Raw genomic sequence first — 15,567 nt, 5'->3', positions numbered from 1 at the left:
GTCCTGAGCTTCTAGAGCTTCTAACAGCCTGAACTCAGAGGCTGTAACAAGAAAATAATTGCTCCCTGTGTTTGATGTCTTGTGATGGGTCTCCAAAAGAGCCATTATCAGGCAGGAGGTCCTGGGCCAGGTGGACCTGTGGCTGAGCAGGACAGTTTTATGTGCTTCTTGGTGGGATGAATTCATGCTGGTTCATTCTGTATTTTGGTTGTGGCTTCTAATTTTATGACTAATCAAGGAAAGAGGATTTTGTGCTTAATGAATTGATGTGTTTTTAAAAATAAATCCTTCAAGTTACAATCTGGGCACACTAATAAAGTGATAGCTGTGTGGGCATTTTCAGTATTTTCTTTCCTGTAGCTTGTGCACAATAAATATGCAGTCATAGCCTAGTCAAAGTATACATTCTAATGAGTGCAAAACTGCCTTTTCTTCTTTCTTTATAGCCTCGTTTGGACCAAACAAGTTCTTCATATGAAAACTCAGAATTGGCAGGATTGGACAAGCTGAGGTTCAGGCATTGCCTTACAACCCTTACAGTTCCCAGGAGGTGTATAGGATTTGCAAGGAGACGAATTGGCAGGGGTGGAAGGTACAGATGCTTTGTTTTGACTCCTCATTCCCCTTCAAGGGATAGAATTATTAACAAGAGATGTTAAACTCATGTCTCTTCTCATTCTGTTTTTTAATTAGGGTTATAATGGACCGAATATCCACAGACCATGATCCTGTCCTGAGACAGATTGATCCAGAAATGCTGAACAGTTTTTCAAGCTCTTCCCAGACTTTGGACTTTTCTTCTAATTTTTCACGGACCAATGCTTCCAATAAACGTTGTGAAAACAGACTGTCCCTTTCTGAAATCCTAAGCAATATCAGATCATGTCGACTGCAGTGTTTTCAGCCAAGGCTACTAAATCTCCAGGACAGTGATAGTGAAGAATGTACCTCAAGGAAACCAGGGCAGACTGTGAATAATAAAAGAGTTTCTGCAGCTTCTGTAGCTTTATTGAACACCAGCAAGAACGGCATATCAGGTAGGCAAGGATTTGAATTCTTCTGGAACTTAAAATATTGAATTCCAGTGGTTTTGTTTGTGACTGGGCTGCTGATAACATCTTTGGCAGTGATATGTTACCTAGATCAAAGAGACAAGCTAATTGTTTTGCATTTCTTAGAATATACAGAAATTTCCCACAAACAGTGCTCTTCCTCCTGCTGCTGAGCTTCAACGGAATCTTGATAAAGAGCTTGACTCAAAACCTGCATTATCCAAAGGATTCAGCTTGTATTTAAGAATTACTTAGGTGTGATTGAGTCTTAAATACCTTAATTAGTCTAACCCTATTTAAGGAGAGAAGAATGCTCTTTAGAAATGGAAAAAGGAAAGCGTTTGTTTTTTTCTTGGAGGGGGGAGTGTCTTTGTTGTTGGAGTTTTTCTTTTAAATCTTGACAGAAGGTCTGAGAAAAGGAGGAGCAAGTTAGTAAGCATGGTGAGCAGGCATGAGAGAGTCTGGAAACAGCACTTCCTGTGGATAGCTGTCACAGTAAGAACTTTAACACTGGAAGCATCCAGTGGTGCATCCTTTCTGTTGATATTTTCAGAAAATCGTCAGGCATTGATGAACTGTGATAGGAGATTGCTCTGAAATGTCATCTCTAGTTCTCCTAGCCAGTGCAGCCACCTCTCACCACTCAGCTTTGTGGCCTGATGAGCAAAGCAGCCACTCATATATAAGCAGCTTTACATTCTTTTTTAAGAAAAGTTTCCTCTAGTGTCTTCACAAGAACACAAAACAGGCACAACAGATTTTTGTGGATTTTTTTTTATTATTTTTGTAGACCCTTTGTTGGTGTTTTGGGTGTAGAAACATTGAAGTTGGAATAAGAGCCACCAAAAGAAAAAAAAAATTCTTCAAGCTTACACTGGCAGACTTTACATCACTTGCTTTGTGTGCTAGGAATTGTAGTTGCTTCAGTTTCAACATGGTCACTTCTTGATAGTTGTAAAGGGATGTATGAGTCTTTAAAAAGCTGAACAGTTGGAGGTATTAAAAAGATTTCTCCTACCAAGCATCCACAAACTGATCAGGGTATTTTCCTTCTGTGTTGTGTATATACAGGATTAGGTACTGGAAAACAGGATAATGAGTATCATCTGATTCTGAAATTAACTGTAAATAGATGTGGAATGTTCTCTCTTGGTTGAAGTCAGCTGCAGGTTTGAGTATTTAATCTTCAATAACAAACCTTTAGAATTCATGTTGTAGAAATTAAATTTCTTGAGGACAAAAGCAGCTTTTTATGGTTCTAAAAGGCTGAGCATTAGCTTACTGAGAAATATCAGTGTAGTACTGGCATAGGCACAGAATATTTATTCCACCCTAATCCTTTTATAACTTCTCACTATAGTTGTTGCAACCTCTGTGTTGTTCTCTGTCTCATGAAAGGATTTACACCAGAATGTTTTTCTGATGTGTAAAGAGAACAGACATAAGGTGCTGTGGTCATACTTGGTTTTGTTTCTGGTAAGGAACTTGAAGATCTGGAGAGCTGCATCTGTAGCAGAAATCTGGGCAGATGTTTGTGATAGCATTATTGATAATTGTCAAGAGATGTCTTGTTAAAGAAAATGCTTAAAATAGGAATACTTTGTCAGTTAGGGATGTGAAACATGGGCTATAATCAGTGAGGAACAACAGAGGATTTGCTGGTAGTCCTTTATAACAAGTGATACTGCCACATTTCTCTGCATGAATAAAGTATGAGACCAAGGTAAGGAAAGCTGCTTCACAGGATGTAGGTTAAGCCAGTTCTGTTTCAGTTCAGTTTTTCATGATAATATAATAAACATCAATGGATTATTTAAGAATTAGCTGTATGAAAAACTTGGGGGCCTTGAATTCTGCTCTGGGGAAGGTGGTGGGGTTTTTTCTTCTTTCCCTCAAGGGTAGAATTTACCTAAAAATCTAGGAGAATATTTTGGAATGAAAGCTGATACATCTCATTTTAATAGTTTATGAAGAAATGAGGGAAGGGAAAAGGTTGAAGAGATTTGTGAAATCTCCATCCCTGGCTTTAGTATAAAAGAGGATTGCAGCAGTGGATGAGAATTCTGGTAGCTATGGGAAAGATGGCACATAATAAAAAATAAAGATGAGAACAGCATATTCAGGGAAAGGGGTGGCTGAGTTTTGGTAGGAAACTGTGCATATATAAGTAAAAAAATGTCAGCCTTTCCTGACTGAGGTAATTCATGTGCATTTCAGGATTTGCAGTGTGGGGGAAAGACAACTAAAGGAAAGAACAGAGAAACATGCATTTTAATGGTGGGAGAGACTAGGGAAATAGCTTTAAAAAAAAAAACATAAAACCAAATCTGTTGCATCTAAGCCACTTTGTAGAGGAATAGTAATTAAATTCCATTACGTAATTTTAAAAGTCATCTGAAAAATACATTTAAATTAGAGATCACTTAGTAGATGAAGTACATTATACAGGGAAATTTATGGTTATGGAAAACCTCTTTCCTTCCAGATTTAAATGACAAACCAGATCCTGTAGTGCTGGATCAGATTCAGTAGAAAACAGAGTTCTTCACCTAATAACTGAGCCAGCAAGAGGCACTGCTGTTCAGATTTTCTCATTAGTAAACAGTGAGTAAACTTTCAAAGGGCTGGTCAAAGTCTGGTTATGCATTAAGTGAGCACAGGTACTCCTGCTTTTATTAAAACCATTCTGTTTGGGAGATGATTGTTGACATAAATGGATTTTATAGCACACTCTGGAAGCACAAAGCTGCCTCAGGGAAACAGTGTCAGTAGTTACACTGAACCCTTTTGATATTTTTTTTATTTTATTTTATTTTAGAGAAGACTTGGGAGTTGCTCCCTGTGGGCTTTGGTGCACAAGAGTACACAAAGCTACCTCTGCAGTATATTTTTGATTTGTATCAATAAAGCAACTTGTACTCTGGTATTCCCACAGATCTTAGGCACAGTGCACACAGAAGTACTGGTTTGAAAACTCTGACATGTTGAAAGTGCATGAATAAAGAATCACTGCTTCAAGATAAATTACCCTCTTGCTCATGTTGTACAAACTGCAAGTGGGCAAAGTGGAATTGGAGGAACTTTGAGACAAGGGCACTGGAACAGTCAGTTTGCTCAGTTGTGTAAACTTCATTGTAGTCTTACACACTCTAGCTGGAAAAGTAAAGTTGGTCTCCTGGCCAGAGACACCTCCAGCAGAATCCTCTGCTTCATGAGGGAAAGGGATGAGCTAAGGACTGATCATCAGGAGGTGAGATGGAGGAAGGAATTTTCCAGGAATGAGTGGATAGTGGACAAGGCTTTAGGCAACATCTTCAGCAGGTGGCAGTCCCAGTCACCTGCTCAGTTACCATGTGCCTGCAGAAAACAACTGCAGATGGTGGCATTCTCAGTTATGGAGCAAGCTTAGTTTTGTAGAGGGGATTTCTTCCCCCTTTACTCCCCCCCCAAAAAAAAAAAAATTAGAAATAATGAAATACCACTTTTGGGGCAGCCTGGAAGATGATTTTTGATTAAAGCCTTCACATCCTAAGTGGTATAATCCAAACCAGAGCTGTCAAGGAGGAGAGGAGCCTGGAAAACTTAATTTAACATTTACTTTTTTTACCCTGTTCTGTTGTAGTGTTTCAAGACAGTCAGGCTTTGATTAAAATAGGAAATCCACTCAGCAGTGGAAGCTAAAATCCTGGTAAATAGAACCTTTTATAAGAAGTATAGAACTCTTGCACTTAACTGTGACCTTAAAGGCTACCTTGGGACTTAGTAAAGGTTTGGGTTTTTATTTTTTTCTGTAGGACCCTTCAGTTTGATTTGGCAGAAGCAGATTGCATTAAATGTGCTAATGAACATCTGCTGTTTTGTAACAAGAGTAACAGCTGAGTTCAGTCTGACCACTGAATAAATATCAGGTGATGGGGAGAGAGCTGAGTGGAGCTGCAACATGTGATTATTGCATTACCAGTCAGCTTCCCTCTACCTTCTAATGGGCTGGGTGATGACTTCTGGGTCAAACTGAGAAGGGAAATTGAAGACACAGAATGGATCTGTAGGGTAAATTAGATGATCCTCTGAGGTACAAACTGCTTTCTCTACTGTGTCTTTCCAGTTCTGGGCTGAGTGCAACTTTGAGTCTAGATGAATACCCCTGCATGGTAGAGAAATAAGTTAATTACAGCTTTGTGCAATTTAGGTATTTCCTTGTGCCATCTAAGGTCATTTGGAAGCATTTTTTCTTAATAAAACAGAAGATATGTTCTAGAGTTTGTTACCTAAGCACTTAAAAACAGAAATACATCCATATGTAATGTTCCCTAATGCTGTTCTTGGCTCTGGTGCCTTCAGTATTGCAACACATTTTGGGAAGATTGTTTAGAGGGAACCCAGCACGTTCAGTTGACAACTTTGGGCTTTAAATGCTTGTAGTAACACACAGGAACCTTCAAGAGCAACAAAGTAAAGCTAAATTCAGAATAAATTTGATTTTAGAATATGGTTGAAATTACAGTCTCCCTGGAATGTAATGGAAGTAACTGCATCAATTGTTGCATTTTCAAATGCTCTCCTGATGTGCCTGAAACCTGTGTTGGTAACATAGCAGTAGAGAAGCTGCAGGACTAATTCCTGAATAGTCCCAGTCGCAGTTTCAGAATGGAATTTCAGAGCAATGGCAAATATTACAACCAATAAATGACAGACCAGACCCTGAAAGATGGATCACTTCATATTTTAATGGTAATTCAGCATCTCGTGGTGATATTTCTGCAGAACCCAGGTGTTGAGGAGGACAGTGTCAGTCTCTGGAAAACATAGATGAGAATAAGCTGCTGAAATGTAATGAATGGGAATCTTTGAAAAGTGAATTATCTTTTTAGTTCTTAGGATAGCTTAGTTCTCTGATTAGCATCAATTGCACAGAACACATTTTAATGTGAAACATTTGACAGTTTTCACTTTATTGAGTGCACAATTGTTTGTGGGGGCAGTATTGAGAACAGCTTTTCTATCTTCACCATTCCCTTCACTGGCTGACAGTCTGATATTACTGGGGTTGCATTAACCTGGTTCTCATTAATAAACATTCTGTCACCCTTGAACTCTTACTCCATTAAAACTACTAATTGGCAGTGAAAATCCCATGCAGGTGAAACTGAATGTTATTTCTTTCAGGGAAAAAGAAGTGTGAAATAGGAAGGTCAGGTTGGGTTTGCTGAATAAACAGTGATTTGTGGTACTTCCCATATTTCCTAAGCCTTAGAGCTGGTGCTGAGCTTTGCCAGGGTGTGTTAGTTGCAAGTCCTTTGAGGGGAGGGCTGGTACAGAGCTGTGGACAAGCTGCTGAACTCAGGGAGTTCTGGCTGGGCTGCTGAAGGAGGTCTGGGGTGCCAGGGATGTGTTTGCTGTGGAGTCTGTTCTGGTGTCAGAGAAAAGGGCAATAATAGGGGGCTGTAGGAGGAAAGCTCCCAGTGCTCACTGGAGAGAGGACACCCTGCTCAGCCCACTGTACTTCTTCCTCAGCTGTGGTTTTTAGGACATGCTTCTTTTCTGAAAACCAGAAAAAACAATCTCTTTAAGCTTTTGCTTAAAGCTGCCACAAGGAAAACCACCAGAGATAGAAAATGCTCAAAAAAAAAAAAAAAAAAAAAAAGCTGAGAATCCTTTTGTTATAAACTGGTTCAGTGCTAAAAGAACACAGACAGCTTGACCTCTCCCTCTCCCTGGCATGGGAATATTATGAAGATCTTTGCAAGCATCTAACATCACGTCTGTTGTCTTCAGCAACTTGTTATCCAGCAGGGATTCAGTCTTGCATTTCAGATGTACTTGTTCTGTGCAGGCTTGTTTAATGCTGGCTTCACTTTCTTTTTTGTAGTAACAGGGGGTATCACAGAGGAACAATTCCAGACACATCAACAGCAGTTAGTTCAAATGCAGAGGCAACAACTTGCTCAGCTTCAGCAGAAACAGCAATCTCAGCATTCCTCACAACAGACACATCCAAAAGCACAGGTAAAGCACCTTACATGTTGTCATATGAGGGTATCTTGCTTTTTGCTCACTGTTTTTCTCATCTTCCTTACAAGCTAAATACTACACCTGAGGTTAAATTTTAGAGTTCATGTAGAATGTTTTTCATACAACCACAAACTGATCTGGATGGGAAGGGACCTTAAAGCTCATCCAGTCCCAACCCCCCTGCCATGGCCAGGGACCCCTCCCCCAGCCCAGGGTGCTCCACGGCCCATCCAACCTTCAACACTGCCAGGGATGGGGCAGCCACAGCTTCTCTGGGAACCTGGGACAGGGGCTCAGCACCCTCACACCAAACAATTTCTTCCTAAGATCTCAAGCTTCCCTCTTCCAGTTCAGAACCATTCCCCTTTGTCCTGTCACTGCACTCCCTGATGAAGAGTCCTTCCCAGCTTCCCTGTAGGTTCCCTGTAGATACTGGAAAGCCACTTTATAGTCTCCCTGAAGCCTTCTCCAAACTGAAGGACAAATTGGGAAAGAACTCTGCCATTCCAAGAGTTGCATTTGTCATTAACTGGCTGAATTGGGCAGGACTTACACAACACACATTTGGACAGGAGTTTACAACTTTTCATCAGACTTGGGATAGGGAAATATTTACTGTTATGGTGCATTAGATTACATTGAGATGATGTATTTATTTATTTCTTTTTTTGCTTCCAATTACATTGAGATGATATATTTATTTATTTATTTGCTGCAAATTACATTGAGATGATGTACTTATTTATTTGCTGCAAATTACATTGAGATGATGTACTTATTTATTTGCTGATAATTACATGGAGATGATGTACTTATTTATTTGCTGGTAATTGTGCATTATAACAATCCCGATGTGCAATGTTTAATTTTGTCCATGTATAGTTAAAAAAAAAAAATATTTAGATGAAGGAAAAAACTTTGTTTTTTGTTTTTTTAATTCCCCCAGGGCTCCAGCACCTCTGACTGTATGTCAAAAACACTTGATTCAGCCAGTGCCCACTTTGCTGCATCTGCAGTGGTCAGTGCACCTGCTCCCAGTCGCAGTGAGGTAACGAAGGAACAAAACACCAGCCACAACAATATTAATGGTGTTGTCCAGCCTTCAGGTGATGATTTTTTAAAACTCCTGGTCTAGTGTGAGCTGACAATATGCCAACTGATCTGATTTCTGATTTCTGAAATACTATTTAGTCAACAAACATCTCAAATATATTGTGATACTTTTAAATATTGTTCTTTAAAATACTTCTGTGCAGTGGCATGTAGGCTAGTATGGCAATAAAACTACCAAATGCTCTTTTACAATGGAAAAGCATTGTTTCTGTTTTCTTTTGTAGGCTTTCAGTAATCTGTTATGGGACAGCATAGTAAAATCAGTTGTGGATGTGTAATTAAAAAAATGTCAATTGCTCAAAACATTGTTAGGTACTTGGAGAAAGAAACAGAAAAGTTGCTACATTATTTGTCAGTATCCCACTTGAGTGTTCAGACAAAACAAACTAATCAGCTCCTAGCAGTGCCTTTGACATCCTTGCTAGTTTCAGGTCTCACTGTTCAGGGTTTCTCTCAAATCCCAGCAAAAATGAAGACATTGACTGTCATCACCTTCCCCCAGCTCTCCTTAGCCCCTGTAACCAGCAGACAGCTGTGCCAGTGGTGCTGAGAGACAACATTTGACTGTCCTAACAAATAAAAGGCTTTTAGAGTAATTTGGATTTTTTAACAGCTAATGATTAGTTTTATAAACCACCTGCCAGGCTGTGTTAATGATAATATGAAAGGAATAGAGGGAACAAAACCACAACTGAATGAAATCAATACAGCTCCAGGAGAGAAGAAGACATCTGTGTATGATTCTTTAAGATCATATCTGTGAGGGTGATGTTTTGAGGGCTGTGTGGGCAGGGACAAGGCTGGTACCATGCCTGTGTGTGGCACACAGCTTCATGATTGATGGAAACCACTGCAAATATTCTGCATGTAAAATGAGACTTCTGGTACTGTTGTAAAGCTGTGGGTGGCAATGAGGTAGAGTAGTTGTCCCTATTTAGGATAGGAAGACTGATAAAGTAGGAAATATTAGCTCAAAGCAGATTTTTTGGGGAATAAGATTGTAAGAGAAAAGGCATCTAGTTTCCCTGTGATGAAAATGAGAGCAGGGAATAGCTAGGTGAGATGTGAGAACCTCTGGTTTAAATACACACTGTGAAACCTGAAGTTTTTCACAACATGGGAGGGAAATGAAGCACTGCAGCATCATCTGAAAGGAGATTTTCCTTTGCCTGGTCTTAGTCCTTAGTTTTGCAGCATTGAGGGAGACTGGCCCACAGAACTTTAGGTTGCCAGCAGAAGGAGGTAGGAGGTGGTTCAGAGTATCAGAATTTGGCTCTGCAGTGGGTCTCTGAGGTTGCCCAGCTAAGGTGTTCTCTGTTCAGTCCTGTGGGGAACGTTGGCCCTTTACAGCACCAAAAATGACATGTACAAAGTTGGGCAATGTAAAAGTCCTTGGTCTTGCAGTCACTTCTGTCACTTTCTGCTGTTCTTGTGAATGAAAAAAATGGATGAAATATTTCTCAAGTTATTAATTATTTCTCACGTTAATGAGAAATATTCCTAAAATTTTACATTTTGTGAATCTTTTGGAAACAGTTTCTTGCACAGTTCCACTGATGTACATACTTAAAGCATTACCCTTAAGCTTAATCTTTGCAGCTAGGAGATGGCATGTTTTTAATTCCCAACATCTGTTTCGTAACAGGAACCTCTAGAACTTTATACTCCACCAACATGGCTTTATCATCCAGCCCAGGGATTTCAACTGTACAGCTCGTAAGGACAGTTGGCCACACCACCACAAACCACTTAATCCCAGCATTGTGCACAAGCAGCCCTCAGACGCTCCCCATGAACAATTCTTGCCTGACCAACGCAGTGCACCTCAACAATGTCAGTGTTGTGTCTCCAGTCAATGTGCACATCAACACAAGGACTTCAGCACCCTCGCCAACAGCCTTAAAACTTGCCACAGTTGCTGCCAGCATGGACAGAGTGCCAAAGGTAACTCCTAGCAGTGCCATCAGCAGTATAGCAAGGTAAGTGCAACGTTGGAGCAGTTTGAAGTTACGAGTGCAGGGTCCTGCAGTTTGGCCACAACAACCCCATGGGGAGCTCCAGGCTGGGCACAGAGTGGCAGAAAGGGACCTGGGAGTCTGGATTGCCAGGAAGCTGAACATGAGCCAGCAGTGTGCCCAGGTGGCCAAGAAGGCCAATGGCATCCTGGGCTGGATCAGGAACAGTGTGGCCAGCAGGTCCAGGGAAGGGATTCTGCCCCTGTGCTCAGCCCTGGTGAGGCCACAGCTTGAGTCCTGTGTCCAGTTCTGGGCCCCTCAGCCCCTCAGGAAGGAGATTGAGGTGCTGGAGCAGGTCCAGAGAAGAGCAAGGAGGCTGTGAAGGGATCCAGCAGAATTCCTGTGAGGAAGGGCTGAGGGAGCTGGGGGTGTTGAGGCTGGAGAAGAGGAGGCTCAGGGGAGACCTCATCACTCTCTCCAACTCCCTGAAAGGAGGTTGGAGCCAGGGGGGGGTTGGGCTCTTTTCCCAGGCAACTCTCAGCAAGACAAGAGGGCAGAAAAGGTCTCAAGTTGTGCCAGGGGAGGTTTAGGTTGGAGATGAGAAAGAATTTCTTTCTGGAGAGGGTGATCAGGCATTGGAATGGGCTGCCCAGGGAAGTAGTGGATTCTCCGTGTCTGGAGATCTTTCCAAAGAGCCTGGATGTGGCACTGAGTGCCATGGGCTGGGAACCACGGGGGGAGTGGATCAAGGGTTGGACTTGATGATCTCTGAGGTCCCTTCCAACCCAGCCAATTCCATGATTCTATGATTTGTGCTACAAAAGGATCTCCGTGGAAGGGCCCAGCTCTCCTCTGGAGGACTTGGGAGAATTGTTTCCACTTCAAAGAGATTTCTTCTCAGTGTAGCTTCAACCTCACCAAACCTCTGCTGGCATCTTCAGCCTAGCCATGACAAACCAGAAGAGCTGATTATGCAGATTAACCTCTAAATAAATTGCAGTGATTTTAGACACGAGTAGTTTGGGGGATCTTCCAGTGTGGTTCAACCATTTTCATTTGTCCTTTCTCATGCAGCACTTCCAGATTCTATCAGACTCCCCACTTGTTCCCTCCCTAGCTTTATGGACCCATGTTGTAAGATGCAGGCTGGCACATTCCTGTTTTATGTATGCATTAGAGGTGTATGTTGTATATGTTATGTAAAATATAAAACAAACATGGCAGCATGCATCTTGGTTACAAAGCTAGGTATTTCTTCTCATGGAACAGCAACACTGTTACTTCAAGGTACTTAGAAGATGTTTCACAGGAGTGGCAGAAGCTTGCAGTTGGTTAAATTTTCAAAAAAATGACAGCATTTGGGCTGTGTTTTATGTTACATGTTTAAGAAAAAAAAGTCACATTTGTTTATGAATCAGAAAAGTAAAAAAGGGGATAGTAGGAAATGTGGCTTACTGATTGTTTCTGGAGAGGTTAAAAATAGCTTTTTGAGATGGAAAATTGCATGTATAATTTATTCACTGCACAGATGGAGAAAAAAGTATTTTTTAAAACTACACTCCTACTTAAAGCATACTTCTTTAGCATCAATGCTTTTAGTTCTTCTTTCCCTCAAGTCAAAGGGTGTTTCAAGCCACATCAGCAAATGCTTTGCAAAGTACAACCTTAACTGAATAGGTCTTGGATTTCTCTACAGAAAAAGATAATAAATGAGAAAACCACTTAAGATTTCTTGCAGTAGTGCTGAGGTGGGGTGGGGATAGTAGGTTAGATCAGTGCCTTCCTTGCTAACAGAGTAACTGCTGCTGAGCCAGTGTGGTTCCTCTTACCTGGGCTGCTGGGAGGTGTCCCTTCCAGTTGAAACCATTCTGTGGTGTGAGTTTGCTCCTTCAGGAGACTTCTTGGTACTCTTAGCCATAAGTTAGGCTGATAATTTAGTTAAATGCAATGATCTTATAGAAGGGACAGCACTATAAATACAAATATTTAGTTCTAAATATTTTGTTTCTAGTGTGTGTGTGAAGGTTCCTCCCTGATCCAGGCAGGAGCTGTGTGAAAACACACAGTGCTTGTAAGAAATGATGAAAAATTGTAAGGAAATATTCATGTTCTGCCTGTAACTATTGAATATTTTTTTTTTTTTGCAGAGAGAACCATGAACCAGAACGACTGGGTTTAAATGGCATAGCAGAGACAACAGTAGCAATGGAAGTGACATAACCTCAGAGCAGTGTCTCGACCTGTGCTAATGGTGTAGTCATTTATATTCCAACTGAATGCAAAACACAGCACTCTGTGGATCACAGAGAACTAAAATGGACCTAAATGGACTATCATTATATCGTGTATTAAGTCGATATATAATGTAAATTTTGTAAAATTGGGAAAATCACTACCTTGTAAAATAGTTTATTTGTATCATCAATATTATTTCTGTTACTTGAATAGTAGATATTCATCATCATGCTTTTGCACTTGAATTTGCAACTGAATGGATTAAAAAATAATTCTTTAATGGGATCATGAGCATGAAATGGGATCCTGCATCACTTGTTTTAACTATTTATTTTGCCATGTTTACATTTTGTATCTTGTACAAATAAATCCAACTTTGTGTCTAAAAAAAAAAAAAGTTAAAGATTCATAGCTAGGAAACAAAATTCTTGTAATTTTTTTCTAAAGAAAATGTAAAGTTTTCACTTGGTTCATTTTGTTTCACAATTTGACTAGATGGACTTTTTGGTAAATACTTTAGTGGCATTTCACTGTCAAATATGAAGTTCAAGGCAAAATAGTATTTTCTATTACTGTGCAGGGGAAAGGGATGGATCGATACATGCAAATTTAATGTAGTAACTCACTTTTCCATATATTTTGAATGTATATTTCTATTTATAATACCAGTTTATAAAAAATAATTACACAGGAAAAAAAAAAAAACCTGACTAGGAAAATTATGCATCTAGCACATCTAAAATTGTGCAGATCTGAGAAAATTTTCAACTGATTACATTTTATCTGAAGACTGCATATTTTAACCGGCTTTAAAACTGTAACACACCACATTAAAGGATATTTTACCAGGTATGTATTGCATTATATATCATTGCAATAATTAATTATTGGATGTCTAGATATCGAGCCATCCCAGGTGGTGGGGGGGAGGGAGGGTTGTGGCAAGATTGTCTTTTCAATTTTGGAGAGTTTTCCTGTGGCTACAAGGCAAGTAACGGGTTGGAAAAAGTCTGACTGTAAGCGTTGGACACCTTCGTAGTGTAGTGTTTTAGTGACTTTTTTTATACGGTTCTTGTAAATTAGATACGTGTAGTGGTGTTTCAGAATGTTTGTTTATGCACTAGTTCAGACAACTTTCCCTGTTACTTGTTCTTGATAAGTGAAAACTGCAGGGAAATAAAAATACATATCAAAACATGGCCATGTTGCATATGTGTTTATTTCACAATGTGCAAGCAAGTGAGGTGTCAGTTTGAGAGGCTGGTAGTGCTCTAAGGGTGACTTTAACCAAAATGTGCACTTTTTTTTTCCAAAAGGTTTCAATTTATGTGATGATTTCCTTGAAGTGCTTATAGTCTGTAATAGAGGACAGATGGTCCAGTAGCTGGGACCTGAGACCTGGGAATAATTAGGATGAATCACTGGAGTTTTCTGCTGTTTGGCTCTCCACCTGTGATTTGGATAATATTTCTGTATTTCTTATAAATCCTAGAATCATTGAGGTTGGAAGGAACCTTGGGTTGTTCTCTAGTCCAGCTCCTCCCTTCCCCCTGAGCAAGTCAAGATATGATTTACCTGTCTGTCATGCAGTCAGTGTGTTTTTCCTCTTGGCATTTTATATAAAGAGCTATTTTTACTCTAAGCTGTGTTTAAACATGTTTTGTCTTACATTTAGTAGGCTAAATGTTCTGCCAGTTAAAGAACCCATGCAAAGCTTTAAATCCTGGGAGCTTGTCAGAACCTCTAAAACGAAGGGTTTGGTGTAACTGAGGCTTTGTTTTCAATAAATAAAGGTGAGATGATAAAGGTGAGATGATAAGGGATGGGATCTGTTCAGGGTAGTCAGAGGAACCCATGACACTGCAGAGTCCTCCATCAGGCAAAGTGCCAGGGCAGGATTGGGGGGTTTGGCACAAGGGGGACCTGTGCAAATGTCTGATTATTCTGTCTGTGCCCTGCCTGCACTGCAGCTGCTGCCTCCTGACAAATTGTTCTTTAAATGTCACATATGTTTAAGGTTCTCTGTAGATGAGGTTCATTTCTGGAAATGGCTGTGACCTATGTAGCTGGAAGTATGAAGGGATTGGTTTTGTTGCAAAGTTGTTGCAAAACTGAGACTGAAGAAGAAAAGGTTACTCCCCTTGATAGATAAAATCAACTACTTCCCTGACATATCCCCAAAACTTTTTTGAGGTTTAATGAAAACGTAGTAATTTCTTCTGGGAATTCTTCTAAGCTGTACACTTAGCAAGTGACAGCTACCAAGCTGTAGTATGGACTCTTCTCATTTCCCATAGAATCATAGAACTGGCTGGGTTGGAAGGGACCTCAGAGATCATCGAGTCCAACCCTTGATCCACTCCCCCCGTGGTTCCCAGCCCATGGCACTCAGTGCCACATCCAGGCTCTTTGGAAAGATCTCCAGACACGGAGAATCCACTACTTCCCTGGGCAGCCCATTCCAATGCCTGATCACCCTCTCCAGAAAGAAATTCTTTCTCATCTCCAACCTAAACCTCCCCTGGCACAACTTGAGACCCTGCCCTCTTGTCTTGCTGAGAGTTGCCTGGGAAAAGAGCCCAACCCCCCCCCTGGCTCCAACCTCCTTTCAGGGAGTTGGAGAGAGTGATGAGGTCTCCCCTGAGCCTCCTCTTCTCCAGCCTCAACACCCCCAGCTCCCTCAGCCTCTCCTCATAGGGTCTGTGCTCGAGTCCCTTCACCAGCCCTGGTTGCCCATGTAGAGCACTTTCATGGGAAACTGGGCTGAAAATGTCCCTGGGGCTGCTGCATATCTGTGACTTGGTGTGGTCTGATCCTCATCTGATTGCTTAAAAACCTTCAGCTAGAGCCTTTAACTTCTAATAAATTCTGGAGAAATGGGATGTGGAGAAAAGCATTTCATGAACTTCAAAGGCTGTATTGGGAAGTGTGCTGGATGGTGAATGAGTTTGATTTAGGTGATTAGTATTGATGTGGCTTTACTGTAAGGTAGAACTAGAATAGTCATCTTTAGCAATCAATTGTGTGCCTTGAGTGCAAGAAAAAGGAGAGTGATGAATAATTCTGCAGTCCATAGAAGTCTGCATTTAATAAAAAAGAAAAGGAAGGCAGGGTTGTTAGGCTTCTGCTTTCTCTGATCCTGGTACCCACCAGGGTGTACCACTGACTGAGTTATTCTTGTGTGCTGCCTTAAAAGTGTG

The 15,567-nt window shown here is 40.7% G+C and overlaps 1 protein-coding gene across 2 annotated transcripts in view; it reads left to right on the top strand.

Moving 5' to 3' along the window:
* Window positions 1–13,289, top strand: part of EPC2 (enhancer of polycomb homolog 2) — a 41,486-nt gene extending 28,197 nt beyond the window's left edge. Inside the window, exons 9-14 of one of the 2 annotated variants that reach the window (XM_030454592.1) lie at window positions 447–592; window positions 694–1,037; window positions 6,928–7,058; window positions 8,011–8,170; window positions 9,823–10,156; window positions 12,280–13,289. In XM_030454592.1, coding sequence (XP_030310452.1) covers window positions 447–592; window positions 694–1,037; window positions 6,928–7,058; window positions 8,011–8,170; window positions 9,823–10,156; window positions 12,280–12,352 — 1,188 coding nt within the window. In that variant the 3' untranslated portion in view covers window positions 12,353–13,289. Of the gene's footprint in view, window positions 1–446; window positions 593–693; window positions 1,038–6,921; window positions 7,059–8,010; window positions 8,171–9,822; window positions 10,157–12,279 lie in introns of both variants that reach the window. The other variant, XM_030454591.1, reaches the window with a different exon arrangement.
* Window positions 13,290–15,567: the final 2,278 nt, after the last annotated feature.

The sequence above is a fragment of the Calypte anna genome, chromosome 7, assembly GCF_003957555.1.
Source record: "Calypte anna isolate BGI_N300 chromosome 7, bCalAnn1_v1.p, whole genome shotgun sequence".
Lineage (NCBI taxonomy): Eukaryota > Metazoa > Chordata > Aves > Apodiformes > Trochilidae > Calypte > Calypte anna.
Note: the sequence above shows the minus strand (reverse complement) of the source record. Positions and strands in the feature narration are given on the sequence as shown.